This window comes from Oncorhynchus gorbuscha, linkage group LG03 (assembly GCF_021184085.1).
Source record: "Oncorhynchus gorbuscha isolate QuinsamMale2020 ecotype Even-year linkage group LG03, OgorEven_v1.0, whole genome shotgun sequence".
In the NCBI taxonomy this organism is placed as follows: Eukaryota; Metazoa; Chordata; class Actinopteri; order Salmoniformes; family Salmonidae; genus Oncorhynchus; species Oncorhynchus gorbuscha.
In genome coordinates this window covers 34513459-34529557 of record NC_060175.1, presented here as the reverse complement: position 1 = coordinate 34529557, position 16099 = coordinate 34513459, and the positions used below count along the sequence as shown (strand labels likewise).

At 43.5% G+C, this 16099-nt stretch overlaps 1 protein-coding gene across 2 annotated transcripts; it reads right to left on the bottom strand.

Annotated features, from left to right (window-relative positions):
- Window positions 1-2981: 2981 nt before the first annotated feature.
- LOC124031256 (inositol hexakisphosphate kinase 2-like) lies at window positions 2982-14386 on the bottom strand. 2 transcript variants are annotated; one of them, XM_046342309.1, is made up of 5 exons: window positions 14109-14386; window positions 10500-10825; window positions 5524-5589; window positions 5152-5383; window positions 2982-5044 (listed from the first exon to the last, which is right to left on the bottom strand). In XM_046342309.1, exons 1-5 carry the CDS (start codon window positions 14204-14206, stop codon window positions 4108-4110), a joined length of 1659 nt encoding a protein of 552 aa, XP_046198265.1. In that variant the 5' UTR covers window positions 14207-14386; the 3' UTR covers window positions 2982-4107. The 2 variants fall into 2 exon arrangements, with proteins under 2 accessions (XP_046198265.1, XP_046198266.1); XM_046342310.1 differs by lacking the exon at window positions 5524-5589 and having other exon boundaries at window positions 14109-14379.
- Window positions 14387-16099: the final 1713 nt, after the last annotated feature.

Below are 16099 nucleotides of genomic sequence, written 5' to 3'. Positions count from 1 at the left end.
TATGTGACAAATAAAATTTGATTTGATTGATTTTGATTTTTCGTTTTCCTTCGCCGAAAAGCCTGTTTGAAATCTGACATGTTGGCTGGATTCACAACACGTGTAGCTTTAATTTGGTATCTTACATGTGTGAACTCATGAAAATTTGATTTTATAGGAATTTATTTGAATTTGGCGCTCTGCATTTTCTCTGGCTTTTGGCCAAGTGGGACGCTACCGTTCCACATACCCCAGAGAGGTTAAAGAGTGTGATGCATGTAATGAAACATGTCGTTCTTATTTTCCCTGTGGGCACTCTTAGACCCTAAGACTAGTGCATGACAGGTAAAGGGACATTCACTATCAGATTACTATGAGGTGACTCCATCATCCACGCCTGTACAGAGTGACACATTTTCCCACAGGTTGTCTTATTTAAACTGACTTACTGCAGATGTGGTGTGCCATGGTGACAACAGTATTTCAGTGGTCAATTTAACAGCCCTTTCACTTTAATTTATCGTCTTTCATCCCACAAACCAATGTTCCCTCTAAACTGTGCTGCTGCGCAGCTCCCCGATATTCTGCTGAGAGCAGAATATCAACCCATGGAGAGAAGCACCAGATTGAATTTCACTCAAATTTCTAGTTTTCCCTGTTACCCAGCCCGTACTCCATCTGATTCAATGAATGATGGAGCTGAGTTTGCCTTTTTTCCAAAATGTAACTGAAGATTCTCCAAATCTTTTTATTGTCATTACTTATGCCATTTATCTTTGTTCCATAGTGTAGTTTCTTCTTCTTTTAACTCAGTTTAGTTACATGATTTATCAATTTGCCGTACATTTGCTAATCGGTTGTGCAGCCAGACTTATTTGCCATTCCTTTTGCCTCATCCCTCTCAACCATACAATTTTTCAATTCCTCATCAATCCATGAGGATTTAACCATTTTTACAGTCATGTTCTTAGTGGGTGCATGCATATTATTGACTGAGATAAGCAATTTCATAAATGTGTGAAGTGCAACATCTGTTTGCTCCTCCTTACACACCACGGACCAACAAATATTCTTTACATCAACAACACATCAACTACAAAACGTCTTGTATGACCTCTTATACACTATTTTAGGCACAGCCTTTGGAACTTAGTTTTTTCCTAGATGTGACTACTATGTTGTGATCATTACATCTGATGGATCTGGATAGTGCTTTCAAGAACATTTCTGCAGCATTAGTAAAGATGTGATCAATCCATGTTGATGATTTTATTCCTGTGCTGTTTGTAACTTCCCTGGTAGGTTGACTGATAATTTGAACCAGGTTGCAGGCACTGGTCAATGTTTGAAGCTTTTTCTTGAGTGGGCAGCTTGATGAAAGCCAGTCAATTTTTAAATCACCCAGAAAATATACCTCCCTGTTGATAGCACATACATTATCAAGCATTTCACACGTTATCCAGATAGTGACTTTTAGCACTTGGTGGTCTATAGTAGCTTCCCACCAGAATGTGCTTTAGGCGAGGCAGATGAACCTGTAGCTATATTACTTCAACAGTATTTAACATGAGATCCTCTCTAATCTTTACAGGAATGTGGTTCTGAATATAAACAGCAACAACTCCACCACTGGCATTTCTGTATTTTTTGTAAATGTTAAAACCTTGTATTGCTACCACAGTATCACCAAAGGTATTGTCTACGTGATTTTCAGAGAGAGTCAGAATATGAACATCATCTGTAACTAACAAGTTATTAATATCATGAACCTTGTTTCTTAAGCTACATCTGTTAACTTGGGCTATTTTGAGCACTTTTCTGGGATGCTTGCTTGTTTTCATTTCTTTACTGGGAAGCTTAGCAGAAGTATATATTCTCATGTTATTTATGTTAGTGCAGGGTGAGCATAATGCTAAAGCATTGATAATCATTGTCTCAACGCAGGCTTATAATAGCAATGGTCTGTTTGCATATAGGCCTACTGCAGCTCTGATTGGTTATGCCGGTCTCTGCAGAGTATGGCTGAGTCGTGTTAATGTTATAGAATCCTACTCCGTGTCAATGTAATAGAATCCTACTCCGATTTGTTCTGCCTACAACAAAATCTCTTGCATAGTTTTGTTTTGGTATGTTGGCATTAAAAGTGGCGAGTATTACGTTGATTCGATCACAATTGCCAATGGAAACGTTGATAGTGTTAACAGGGAAAACTTTAGAACGTTGAGTGAAGTTCAATCTTGTGCTTCTCTCTGTGGGCTGATATTTCCTCTGGACTTGCCAGGTAGTCCCATGGAGCTCCATCGCAGTCTTAGGGCTACTGTGCACCGTTGAGGGAACATTGGTTGAGAGTAGATGCGCTTGCTCAGAGATCAAAGCAAGAGCTTCATGTAGCCACTTGTGCACATTTTGTTCATATCCTTTGCTAGTTGGTGAGATTAGCCCAGCTATAGATCATTTGTAGTAAGCAAGTGGGGAGTGATTGTTTCCTACAAGAGCACAAAACATTTGTATTTCTAGCCATCATTGAAAAGCAAGTCAGGTCAAGATTTCATTTTTTTGTCAAAGGGGCAGTGTTGTATTTTGAGACAGTTTATTTAAGCCTGAATAGCCAATAGGCAGAGGGTATCATAATTTGTCTGATTCTCTGTAATAATGGAAAGGGAATAATAATGCATTTTATTTAATGAAGTGGTTTCTTTAATCAAACAACACAAAAATATTTTCAGTCACCAATAGTGCATAAACAGGTTATTGTCAAGCTCAAATAGCCACAGTAGCCTACTTGGCCACTGTTAAAACTAACTTAAGGTGGGTGCAGCCTCAGTGTTCACAGTAAACGCGTGCTGGAAATTGCACAAAATTTTCACAACGTTCAAGTTTGCACTCAGCAGACCTGAAAATTAGAGGGAACATTGCCACTGACCCCTCTTATTTTCCATCACCCTGTGCCCCCACCCATCCCTTTCCTAGAAGTACTATGCACTCAATGACAGACAGAAAAGTGCTTTTACCACAAATGTCTTTATTTTTCTTCCAACATACTAGTGACACACAGGTCTACAAGAGAGGTATCTTGCAAAAAACAACATTCACTAGTCATTATCAGAACAGTAATATGGAATGTAGTCATCATTGCTCCATTTTGTTTAAATTTCTTTGTTTATTTTGAAGAAATATGACAAATAAATAAAGTCTATAGTCTTTGTATTTATTGTCCTTATCAATATATTATTGTGTTCAGTCACCATTTCAGGAATGAAGAGGAGCAAATCAGACAAAAACAAAGAAAATGACAAAGTAATGATGTTATACCCTTATAAACCCCCACTTTAAATGTCTTTGATTTAGGGATTAAACAGTACGGGGGGTTATTGTTGACAAAAGGTAGAAATCCATTTTTTTTCACCTAAATCTTATTCTCCTTCCATGCGTTGTTATTTTTGTAAATCCAGACGGCCAAAAGTATAACAAAATTCTGTTCGTTGCTGGGGTCTGCAGAAACACTAGAAGAAATACAAAAATCAGCCATTGGAGAGTGAGGAGTTGCCAACTGACCAGCCTAGCCTCGTTCAGCCTGTACAGAAGCAACCCCCACTCGTGTGTGCTGTGCTGTTGGGGGAACAGCAGTCCAAACGCCATCCACAAACACTTCACATCACCATACAGTCTAAAAGCATCAAGTACAACCTCCAGAACTACACTTCAGCTTTTGGTCCCTCTCTCAGAGTGACCATACAGTAAAGAAAACAGTCTAACCGAGGAACAGAGAGGAGGACAGGATGCTACATGAGTCCCTGAGCCTGTTAATATACCAGTCTCAGACACTATCACTTCCATTACATAGAAAATAAAGAGGAAGAAAGAGGAAGAACAGTCACAGAGACAAGTTGCAAACGAGTGCACAAGCAGTCCTGTTGGTGTTGGTTCGGGGCGGTACGGGACCGACCCCATCACCAACCCTGGAGCTTCCTGTATCTCCACTACAGTAGGTGGGGGGGGGGGTCAGACCCCCGGCTGTGTCGTGGCCATTAGGACCAGGCCAATGGCGGAGGAGGGCAGACCAAGGCTACAGCTCAGTGCTGTTATTCCCAGGTTCGATTAGAGTTTTCCAGAGTGGAGGCTCAGTCTTTAGTCGGCGCTGTGCTCCTCCAGCTGGGAGATGATAGTGATGAGGTTCTGCAGGCCGAAGATGTAGCCGCTGTCCTGACCCTCATGCACCACACTGTCCTCCCCGTAATGGCGGCACGTCGTGTGGGCAAAATCTATCATCCTCACATCCACCACCGGGCTGCTGGCCTCCCCTCCTCCACCGCGGGATGAGCGACCAGCGCTTCCCTTACTGCTGCCATTACTGCTCCCACCAGCACTGCTGCCAGCTGGCGATCCACGGGGGAACCCAAATGCACCTTCTTTCTCTTCCTCCTCTTCCTCATCTGAGGGCTCGTCATCGTCACCCTCCTCTCCTCCGCGGTGGCGGGGTCGGGTGGGGGCACAGGTGCGGGGGGGCTCCCCATCATAGATGATGAGGAGGGAGGAGGAGTAGAAGCGGTAAGACTCGCAGGACTCCAGGGTTTCCTGCATCTCCCTGAGCTTCCACAGCACCGGGGAGAGCAGCTCGTGCCGCAGACGCTGCCCATCGTGGAAGAACTGGAACAGGGCCTCCTTGAAGCCCGGCAGGCTCAGCTTACGCCCATGGTACTTGTTCATGAACATCAACTGGCCTGAGTCTGACTGGTACACCTGCATGCCACAAAGGCGGACACCGATGGAGGCGGAAGTGCTCTGTTGACATTTGCGAATCTGATTGGCCTTCTTCTCCTCTGACGCATCGTCACCATGCTGCCGTGTGCCCATCTTCAGGTCCAGCACGCACGGCACCGCGTGACGCCATGTCAGGTTCTCCAACAGGATGAATTTGTATTGGTTGCGGTGTTTGGAGTTCTCCTTCATCCTCTGGAGGTGCTGCTGGTGGCATTTCAGACTCCAGGGGTTGTGTTTAATTTGCTTCTGATCCAGACTGTAGCAGAGAACCTCAGCCTGCTGCTGTGCCTCCGCACTGTTATGACTACACACAGAGCGGGAAAAGAGGTTAGACCCCCTCACCATACATCTTTGCTGCATGTTGGTGTTTGGATATATAGTATGTGTATGGATGTAAGTGTATGAGCTCACCTTTTGCTCTTGTTCTCTTTAGTGCTCTGTCTGGCCCGGTCTTTGCTGTATTTGTCATTCTCCAGCAGTAGGGACGATGTCTTCTTGTTACCCCATTTGATCATCTTGCTCTTGGGCTCGCAGTCGGCTGAGGGGTCCTTGTTTTCCAGGTTCTCTGGTTCATTGTGGAGGGGATAGGCAATGAGGCATAGGTTGCCCTCTTCATCTTCCTCAAAGCTGACTGACACCACACCTGAGAGAGGGGGAGATGGAGGAAAGGGGGAGAGAGAAGGATAGGAAGGTGGTTATTACCCGGCATTGGAGTTTTTATTTTATAATGTTATGATGAAGCCAAGACCTCCCCGTAACTGGGTTGTCATAGGCAGCTCTTACCCACTAGGTCCTGCCTCCAGCCAAATACACTCTGTAAAGAGAGAAGCAAACAAAACACAGGCATTCCTATGGAGGGAGCAGAGAGAGAGAGCAGGTTGGGGGGGGGGGCAAGGACACAGCAGAGATCATTGAGTGGCAACAAAAACAGTGTCCAAGTACTTCAAATGTATATGTTAAATAAATAAACAAGTAATACAAATGTGAGAATGAACCCAGGAATCAAAGAGATACACAAACACCACAGGAGGCTCGAATGTATGACACTCAGTCCAAACTTTATTAAGCAAATACTAAACCCACCCAGAACCACAAGTCAACTCATACGCATACAGTGCTACAACATTTCAAGGTAACCCAATAGAAATCACAGCAAAGATACACTGTATAAACTCAAATACAACCATGACATCACACCAGAAATGAAGACATATTCACCCAACAGTGTGGTATTCTATTATTTCATAGAGATACAAAAGTTCCATCAAGTGAGGCACTTTGCATACACAGCCTCTCAGACAAGACCTTTCAGGTCTGACTTGCCTTTTTATATAGTTCAATTGAAGGCAATAATCTAAACACACTAACAAATGAAAAAGGGGAGGGATTGACAGAGTGGTGTGGAGGAGGGTGGTGGTCTCCAGAACACTTTCATAGATAACTGTATACACACCGTTTCTTAGTCCAGGGATAATTTCTGTGTTCCCCAAACATGAACGCACCCCCTACCTCTATCCCAGGGTTTCCCAAACATGAACGCACCCCCTACCTCTATCCCAGGGTTTCCCAAACATGAACGCACCCCCTACCTCTATCCCAGGGTTTCCCAAACATGAACGCACCCCCTACCTCTATCCCAGGGTTTCCCAAACATGAACGCACCCCCTACCTCTATCCCAGGGTTTCCCAAACATGAACGCACCCCTACCTCTATCCCAGGGTTTCCCAAACATGAACGCACCCCCTACCTCTATCCCAGGGTTTCCCAAACATGAACGCACCCCCTACCTCTATCCCAGGGTTTCCCAAACATGAACGCACCCCTACCTCTATCCCAGGGTTTCCCAAACATGAACGCACCCCCTACCTCTATCCCAGGGTTTCCCAAACCCCCAAACAACGCACCCCCTACCTCTATCCCAGGGTTTCCCAAACATGAACGCACCCCCTACCTCTATCCCAGGGTTTCCCAAACATGAACGCACCCCCTACCTCTATCCCAGGGTTTCCCAAACATGAACGCACCCCCTACCTCTATCCCAGGGTTTCCCAAACTCGGTCCTGGGGCCACCCCTGCCTGCATGTGTTGGTTTTTGCCCTAGCATTACACAGCTGATTAAAAATAATCAAAGCTTGATGATGAATTGGCTATTTGAATCAGCCGTGCTAGGGCAAAAACCTAAACGTGTACCTGGGGGGGGACCCTGCTCTACCCAATAAACCCCCATGTGTACTGCAGCTCTTACTGCAGATTGGTGGTTTCAAGACAGGAAGAATAAAACATCACAACTGCAGGAGCTGACACATAAACCAGAAAGAGGGGGGGAGGGATTGGAAGATGGAGCGAGATAGGGAGGGGGAGTGAGATGAATATACATCATCCCATTGGATATAAACATGAAAATATGACAGCACAAAACAATAAAATCCCAGCCTTTCTGTAATATTTACACAACAAAACATCCTTGGTTAGCACTGGAGAAAAGGTTCTATGAAGCATAAAGACAGATCCTTCATTAGGGCCTATGTGTATGAGATGATACTAGGGGGGGCTAGTGACATTAAGGACAATGGAACCCAGCGCTTATCTCTCCTCTGCAGAGCCTGCCCTGAGTGATGTCATGCACAGTGATAACACTACCCTGCAACAGTTAACCCTCTACTGCCCAGGCCTGTTCCAACTGTCAGAGGGCATGTGAGGATGAGTGTTTGAGAACCTGTGACTAATGTACTTTGTGAGTATGTGAAAGTGACTGTATATGGGCAGCCTAAATGAGTTTGTAAGCGTGTGAGAATGGGTGTGTGTGTGTGTGTAAATGTTTTTGAGCAGAAGTGAACATGTGTGTTTGATGTGGAATATTTCTCAGTGTCAGATGTCTGCGCTCTTCTTTCTATATCTTCCTCTCCAAATCCCAAGGGTCTTTTTATAGTCCCACGATACATTGCTGCCGAGTCTGATACCATACTAGCGCCTCAACTCTGTCACATAACCGGAGTAGGAGTGACGCTATAGAAAGTGTGTGTGTGTGTGGTGCGTGCAAGTGTCAGGAGGCAACGAGTGTAGCTTCATGGTAAATGGAAAAACTAAACAGAATGTGATATTCCACCCAAGGTGTGTGTGTGTGTGTGTGTATGTATTTATTTTCCATGACAGTCATCTCTCCCACTTTGTCTAATGCAAAATACCCTGTCCTTTGATAAAGGGGTCACACCTAGCCGCCAGGTGATAAAGATCCTGCCATACCCCTCTCCAGTCTCCACTATTACATTACCTGCCACTGCAGAGTAGTGATGTGCATTCCGAGTCTTTTCAGTGAGCCGTCTCATTTGGCTCCGTTCACGTAAAAGAGACGTCTCATTTGGCTCCGTTCACGTAAAAGAGACGTCTCATTTGGCTCCGTTCACGTAAAAGAGACGTCTCATTTGGCTCCGTTCACGTAAAAGAGACGTCTCATTTGGCTCCGTTCACATAAAAGAGACGTCTCATTTGGCTCCGTTCACGTAAAAGAGACGTCTCATTTGATTCTGACGGCACCTAGTTCAAAATACTTCAAAATTGAACTAGAACCACTGAAAAAAAATTCATCTCCAATTTAAAGCCCAAAAGGTAGGCTACAATTTTTGTGGACCAGATTGACGCCCTCTCCCCATTATGTATCGTTTCTGCAGTGACTCACCCTCTTTAGGGGTGAGGACACCTACACCACCCGTTGTTACAGGAAGGCCATAAAGATCATCAAGGACATCAACCACCCGAACCACTGCCTGTTCACCCCGCTATCATCCAGAAGGCGAGGTCAGTACAGGTGCATCAAAGCTGGGACCGAGAGACTGAAAAACAGCTTCTATCTCAAGGCCATCAGACTGTTAAATAGCCACCACTAACATTGAGTGGCTGCTGCCAACACACTGTCATTGACACTGACCCAACTCCAGCCATTTTAATAATGGGAATTGATGGGAAATGATGTAAATATATCACTAGCCACTTTAAACAATGCTACCTTATATAATGTTACTTACCCTACATTATTCATCTCATATACATATGTATATACTGTACTCTACAACATCGACTGCATCCTTATGTAACACATGTATCACTAGCCACTTTAACTATGCCACTTTGTTTACTTTGTCTACATACTCATCTCATATGTATATACTGTACTCGATACCATCTACTGTATGCTGCTCTGTACCATCACTCATTCATATATCCTTATGTACATGTTCCTTATCCCCTTACACTGTGTATAAGACAGTAGTTTTGGAATTGTTAGTTAGATTACTTGTTGGTTATCACTGCATTGTCGGAACTAGAAGCACAAGCATTTCGCTACACTCGCATTAACATCTGCTAACCATGTGTATGTGACAAATAAAATTTGATTTGATTTGATTTAGATAATCATTTTGTTAGTTATCTGCAGAAAAACTTGTTTTGAACTTAAAAGGGCAGTAGTAGTAGGCTCCCGAGTGATGCAGTGGTCTAAGGCACTACATCTCAGTGCTAGAAGCGTCACTACAGGCCCTGGTTTGATTCTAGGCTGTATCACAACCGGCCATTATTGTGCACCACCCTATGGGACTCCCAATTGGCCCAGCGTCGTCCGGGGTTAGGATCTGGTTGGCATAGGCCGTCATTGTAAATAAGAATTTGTTCTTATCTGACTTGCCTAGTTAAATAAAAGTTTTTTTAAATGCAGATCAGGGAGACAAATGAAAAGCTTTTTCACTGATGCGATTCGGGTTCACCAAAAAGATCAATTAAAATAAATAGCCGAACGACCTCTCACTACTGCATAGCCCTGATGCATCATGGAGTCACATACTGTCTGTCCCCCACCCTCACTTAAGCACCAACATAAAACAAATTCCTTTGTGCTGTGGTAGTGCCATCTCCAGTGACCTGCTGTAATCCTAAATGCAGCCAATAATACAAAACACACCAGCCGACCATATCAGTAGAGGACCAGGGAGAATACATTTGAGAGACGGGGGTGGAGGTAGAGAAAGAGAGAAGGCAGCCTGGCCTCATAGACTAAACGTAACATAGCAAACGTAAATCCATGACACTCAAATTAGTATCATATGTTACATTTGGTCTGGTTACATAAGATAGATGGTTATTTAAGGCAAAATTAACCCAATGATTTGAGAGGTTAAATCTCATCAAGGCTAACTTCAGCATTTGAGCTAATTAGCAACTGTTCAACTACTTACTACTTTTTAGCTACTTTGCAACTACTTAGCATGTCAGCTAATCCTTCCCCAAAACTTTTAGCTAACCCTTCCTCGATCCCTTTAACCTAACTCCTAAACTTAACCTCCATACTAGCTAATGTTAGCCAGCCAGCTAATGTTGGCCATCTGGACAGAATTTGTAACATATCAAATTCTCAACCTATAGTACGTCTTACAAATTTGTAACATGTAATACATTTTGAAAATCCGTAACATATTGTATCTTGTGATCATTCGTAACATTATAGTACATTTGACAAATTCGTAACATATCATAGGAAATGGGTGATGGACATCCACAAATTAATACACGAAACGTAACATATACTAAATGGAGTATCTCAGATTTCATACAGAATAATACAAAATGATCTGATACCAGGTTGAAGCAGGAATATGGGGAGATTAATACTGGGCAGTAGCAATAGCGCACAAACACACAGCATAATGGATGTTATTCCAATGAGAGTGTTATATTGTGGGTTTAGGGTGGGATAAGGGAATAAGCTTACCTCTGTACTGGGGGGTGAACTTCCTCATCTCGGGGGGCAGGCTCTTGTAGAACTGATGTTCTCGGGGGATGAGGGGCTTGCAGATGGTCTGGTCGCCGAAACGTAGCACGCATGAGTGGCCCCCCACCTGGTGCACAAAAGGCTCAAGCATCACCCCTTTTCCGGGATAGGGGGGTGTCCCGTCTGCCTGCATGAGGGCTTCTAGAGCAGGACTCATCCTCACTCCGCATCGGACAGCTAAACTGGAGGGGCCCACGATGAGGCTGCCCGGGCTCCCTATGCTCTGACTGTACCACTCTGTTTCACTGGGAGGCGCTAGTGGACGCCTGCTAGGACAGCAGAGACAACAGTGGAGAAAACAAAGGGCATAGCAGGAAGGAGAAGAAAAGAGAAAAATCCTTTAGTTCCCTGTTCTTTCCTGGTCCAAAAGCAGAGTAGTATAGTCCAGGCTTGGGTTAAGGTAATCTCCCCGTGTACACAGTGCTACAAATTGTTGTTTTAGACAGCTCCGGGGCTGTAGGTTCTGTGTGAGAGCGAGTGTGGGCTGTTCCTGACTCTGTCTGTCGATGATACTGAACTGACGTCTGTACTGAACTCAGAGCAAGAAAAGGATCAAAACATTTTCCTCAGCGCCTCCTCCTACCCAGCTTCAGCCTATCAGAGACCAGCAGCTGTTGTTGGGCGGGAACTAAGCACTGAGGAAGGAACAGGAACAAGCTAACAAAGAGGAACGAGAGACAAGCGAAAGTGGGGGAGGGGAGAAAAGCAAGCTTAGGGAACAGACAGAGACAAAAAATATCTACAGTATTTACAGGAAGTTGGTGGCACCTTAATTGCAGAGAACAGGCACGTGTTAATGACTGGAGCAGAATTAGTTGAATGGCATCAAATGCATTGCTTCCAGGTGTTTGATGCCATTACATTTGCTCTGTTCCGGTCATTATTATGAGCCTTTTGTCCATCAGCAGCTTCCTGTGATATTTAGAGGAGGATAAATACATTTATGTTAATATCTGCTGAATTAGTAACTGCTTCTGCAAAACTCTACTTTGCATTCTGATGCCAATGCAGAAGATAATTTGAATCTGGGGGATAGAGGAACACAGAGGGAAAGTTAAAACATTTTCCCTTTCTTTTATCCTGTTTGGCTTGTCATTCTTATCAGCTGATACAGAGCATGGAGAGGGACAAAGAAACTGAGATGATAGGAGATATGAACTGATGGTGAGAAGGGCTCTCCGTTGTTGTCTTGGCCTAAATTGGGCTTGTAGGAGCGCTAGTCTGAATATAAAACAAAAATAATGGCTCCCCCTCTCATCAAAAACCATTACAGACCAGTGGTGTAGTTTTAACTGAGGGAGTTCTTTTTTTATGACAATTTCCTCAAAGTTTGTACCGACAGATGTAGCTGATTGAGTAGCCTATCATTATAGAATATGTATAAAATGCATGCCCCAAATTCTCTAAAATGACGTTGGAGGCAGCTTATGGTAGAGAAATTAACATAATATGTTCTGGCAACAGCACTGTTGGACATTCCTGCAATCAGCATGCCAATTGCACGCTCCCTAAAAACTTGAGACCTCTGTGGTATTGTGTTGTGACAAAACTGCACATTTTAGAGAGTGGCCTTTTATTGTCCCCAGCACAAGGTGCACCTGTGTAACAATCATGCTGTTTAATCAGCTTCTTGATATGCCACACCTGTCAGGTGGATGGATTATCTTGGCAAAGAAGAAATGCTCACTAACAGGGATGTACACAAAATTGGCACATACTTTTAGAGAAATAAGCTTTGTGTGGGGTGGAACATTTCTGGGATCTTTTATTTCAACTTGTGAAAACATGGGACCAACACTTTACATGTTACATTTATATTTTTGTTCAGTAATTCAGACCAAGTCCAAATTACCGCAAGAACAGCTCAAATAAGCAAAGACAAACAACAGTCCATCATTACTCTAAGAAATGGTCAGAAAACCTGGAAAACGTCAAGAACTTTGAAAGTTTCTTCAAGTGCAGTCACAAAACCCATAAAGCGTTATGATGAAACTGGCTCTCATGAGGAGCACCACAGGAAAGGAAGACCAAGAGTTACCTCAGCTGCAGAGAATAAATTCATTAGAGTTACCAGCCTCAGAAATTGCAGCCCCAGTAAATGCTTCCGAGTTCGAGTAACAGACATCTCAACATCAACTGTTCAGAGGAGACCGTGTGAATCAAGCCTTCATGGTTGAATACTTGCAAAGAAACCAGTAATAAAAGGACACCAATAAGAAGAAGAGACTTGCTTGTGCCAAGAAACACGAACAATGGACATTAGACCGGTGTAAATCTGCCCTTTGATCTGATGAGTCCAAATGTGAGTTTTTTGGTTCCAACCGCTGTGTCTTTGTGAGACGCAGAGTAGGTGAACGGTTGATCTCCGCATGTGTGATTCCCACTGTGAAGCATGGAGGTGTGATGTTTGGGGGTGTTTGCTGGTGATACTGTCTGATTTATTTAAAATTCAAGACAGAACCAATATGGCTACCACAGCATTCTGCAGAGATACGCCATCCCATCTGTTTGCACTTAGTAGGTTTATCATTTGTTTTTCATCAGGACACACCTCCAGACTGTAAGGACTATTTGACCAAGAAGGAGAGTGATGAATTGCTGCATCAGATGACCTGGCCTCCACAATCACCCGACCTCAATCCAATTGAGATGGTTTGGGATGAGTTGGACCGCAGAGTGAAGGAAAAGTAGCCAACAAGTGCACAGCATATGTGGGAACTCCTTCAAGACTGTTGGAAAAGCATTCCAGGTGAAGCTGGTTAAGAGAATGCCAAGAGTGTGCAAAGCTGTCATCAAGGCAAAGGCTGGCTATTTGAAGGATTTACATTTTTTAAACACTTTTGGTTACTACATTATTCTGTGTGTTATTTCATAGTTTGTCTTCACTATTCTATAATGTAGGAAGAAAAAAAAATTAATAAGAAAAACCCTTGAATGATTGGGTGTATCCAAACCTTTGACTGGTACCGTTTAACTGACTACCCCGTTCGTGTAGTTATTTTTCCATATGGCCACATGCTAGCCCACCAGGGCACGGATATTTAGCTAACTTTGCTAGCTGGTCCAACAGGGCAGGGATATTTAACGTTAGCGCCAATGTTACGCAGATTCGCTAGTATGTCACCGCCAGTCAGGAAAGTCCAACTACACCATGCTGAGATCAGGTGCAACGTTAGCTAGCTAATGTAGTCAACTAGCCAGCCAAGGTGCCTAACTAGCCCACCAGTCGATATTTAACCACCTAGCTATATCTCTACGCTGGTGGGCTAAAGTTAGCATGTCACCATGTGAAAAAGTATGATTAACGTTACACCAACCGTGAGCAAACGTTAACTAGCTGGCTAGCTCACACTAAAGATTAATAAAAGGGGACGACAATCATTGTGCGAGCCTGTGCTGATTTTCTTTATTACTTGTAAGGAAGGTAACGTGTGTTTTATACGTAACTACTGTAGCTGATTCTTTTGCAATTTTTTTTAAAGTATCTAGGTAACACAGTTCTTTGATCTAACTAAAATAGTTTGTTAGCAGCTAGCAAACAGGGCTTACCTTATCACACATCCCCAGCGATGCCTCTCGCTTACAGAGGTTGGGAAACTATCAAATGCACATGTGCTTATCAGAATAGTGGTTACAATCCGGTACATAGCACAGAACAATCCTTTCTTCTGATCAACAGAGACCTAAGGTTAGCTACAAAGGCCAGGGTAAAAACATTTTTTAAGTAGAAACGCTAAAGTAATTAGCTAGTTAATTTGAAAAAATGCTAAACAAGAATACACATGAAGAATAACAGTTATGTACACAAGAAACTAAAAAGTTACTTGCTACTAATAAAAAAAACTTGCTACTGCTTTGATGGATGACGTCAACGCTTGTGACAGGATGTGTAGTTCTGTATAATAGCCACATTTAGCGGCTATTTAGCGTTTCATTTTGGGGTGATGACTACAGGCGAATATATTGATACAAGTTACCTTGTCTGGGAGATTTGTGCGGTTATCAATACATTACTCCAGGGTACGCCTACACTAAACACAGACCTTATATGAAGTAGTTCTAAAATCCTGACGGAAAAATGTATTTTGAAGAAACAATTTAAACCATTTCCGGATTTAGGAGTTCTTGGTGAATATGTATTCTTTTTATGAATGTGTGTGTGTGTAGGCTCCCGTTGCCTCTGATCCCAGGACTTGCACTACATCGGAGACATCGGTCTCACTCTAATCCAGCTTTCTGGAAGACAGACCAGCAGGGAAATGGACCAGCGGAAAAACACCCAACTTAACCAAACATCAAGTGCACTGGACTGTATGTTAGTGTACTGGTATGTGTGTGAGTGTGCATAAGCGCTTGTGTTTTGGTGTGTGTCTGTTTGATTATTTGTGTGCACCAGTGTGTGTATAAGCAAGTATGTGTATGTGCATGAATGAATAGGTGAGTTTCTGGCCTAGTCACCAGGCAGGCAGGGTTGATGGATGAGTCACTGTTATGTGAGGTTGGCCCGGGTGACTCCCCCATCACACAGGCCTGTGCCCAGGGACAATGGACCCGGCCGCACTACACTGCAGGCAAGGCATTCAGCCCAGTTATGAAACACATTACTGGGCCAGACAGGCTCTAACCTCCTCCACCATTCGCTGGGCATAGAGCAATGGTCTAACAGGGTCTAACAGACTCCAACGTCTGTGCTGCAGACAATCAGGCATCAATCAGGCATCTATGAGAAAACTGGTGCCACTGCCATTTCAACAGCATTGTTTTTCTTCACCACTACCGTTATATCCAGCTGCTGATCTGAGAGAGAGAGAGAGAGAGAGAGAGAGAGAGAGAGAGCTAAGGAGGTTCAGTAGCACCTAGATCTTATGCTCAGATACTGTCTGACTTTGTCCCTGACGGTAAATCTCAGTAAGACAAAAATAATGGTGTTCTAAAAAAGCTCCAGTTGCCAAGACAACAAATACAAATTCTATCTAGTCAGCGTTGCCCTAGAGCACACAACTAAATATATCTACCACGGCCTTAACATCAACACCACAGGTAACTTCCACAAGGCTATGAACACTCTAAGAGATAGGGCTTTCTATGCCATCAAACGGCACATAAAACTCAACATCCCAATTAGGATCTAGCTTAAAAAATATTTCAGTTAGTTGTCGAACCAATTGCTCTCTATGGTTGTGAGGTCTGGGGTCCACTCACCAACCAAGAATTCACTAAATGGGACAAGCCCCCAATTGAGACTATACCCTTTAAATATCAAAATCCAGAAAATAGCTGTTAAATTTTACAACCAAATAAAAGGAAGCCATCCCCACACATTCCACCACAAAACCCTCACCTACAGAGAGATTAACCTGGAGAAGAGTCCTTTTAGCCAGCTGGTACTGGGGCTCTGTTCACAAACACAAACAGACTCACAGAACCCCAGGACAGCAACACAATCAGACCCAACCAAATTATAAGAAAACAAAAAGATAACTGGAAAGAATCAACCAAAAAATAAAATGTCTTTAATGTATGGCTCAACACCCTCAGGT

What these genes read in the sequence shown, in the direction of transcription:
- LOC124031256 (XM_046342309.1), bottom strand. Translation starts at nt 14,206, where the DNA reads ATGTACCGGATTGTAACCACTATTCTGATAAGCACATGTGCATTTGAT. An exon ending in CGCTGGGGATGTGTGATAAG is followed by an intron (nt 10,826 to 14,108) that starts GTAAGCCCTGTT and finishes CTGTCCTAGCAG; the next exon opens with GCGTCCACTAGCGCCTCCCA. An exon ending in AAAGAGAACAAGAGCAAAAG is followed by an intron (nt 5,045 to 5,151) that starts GTGAGCTCATAC and finishes CTCTGTGTGTAG; the next exon opens with TCATAACAGTGCGGAGGCAC.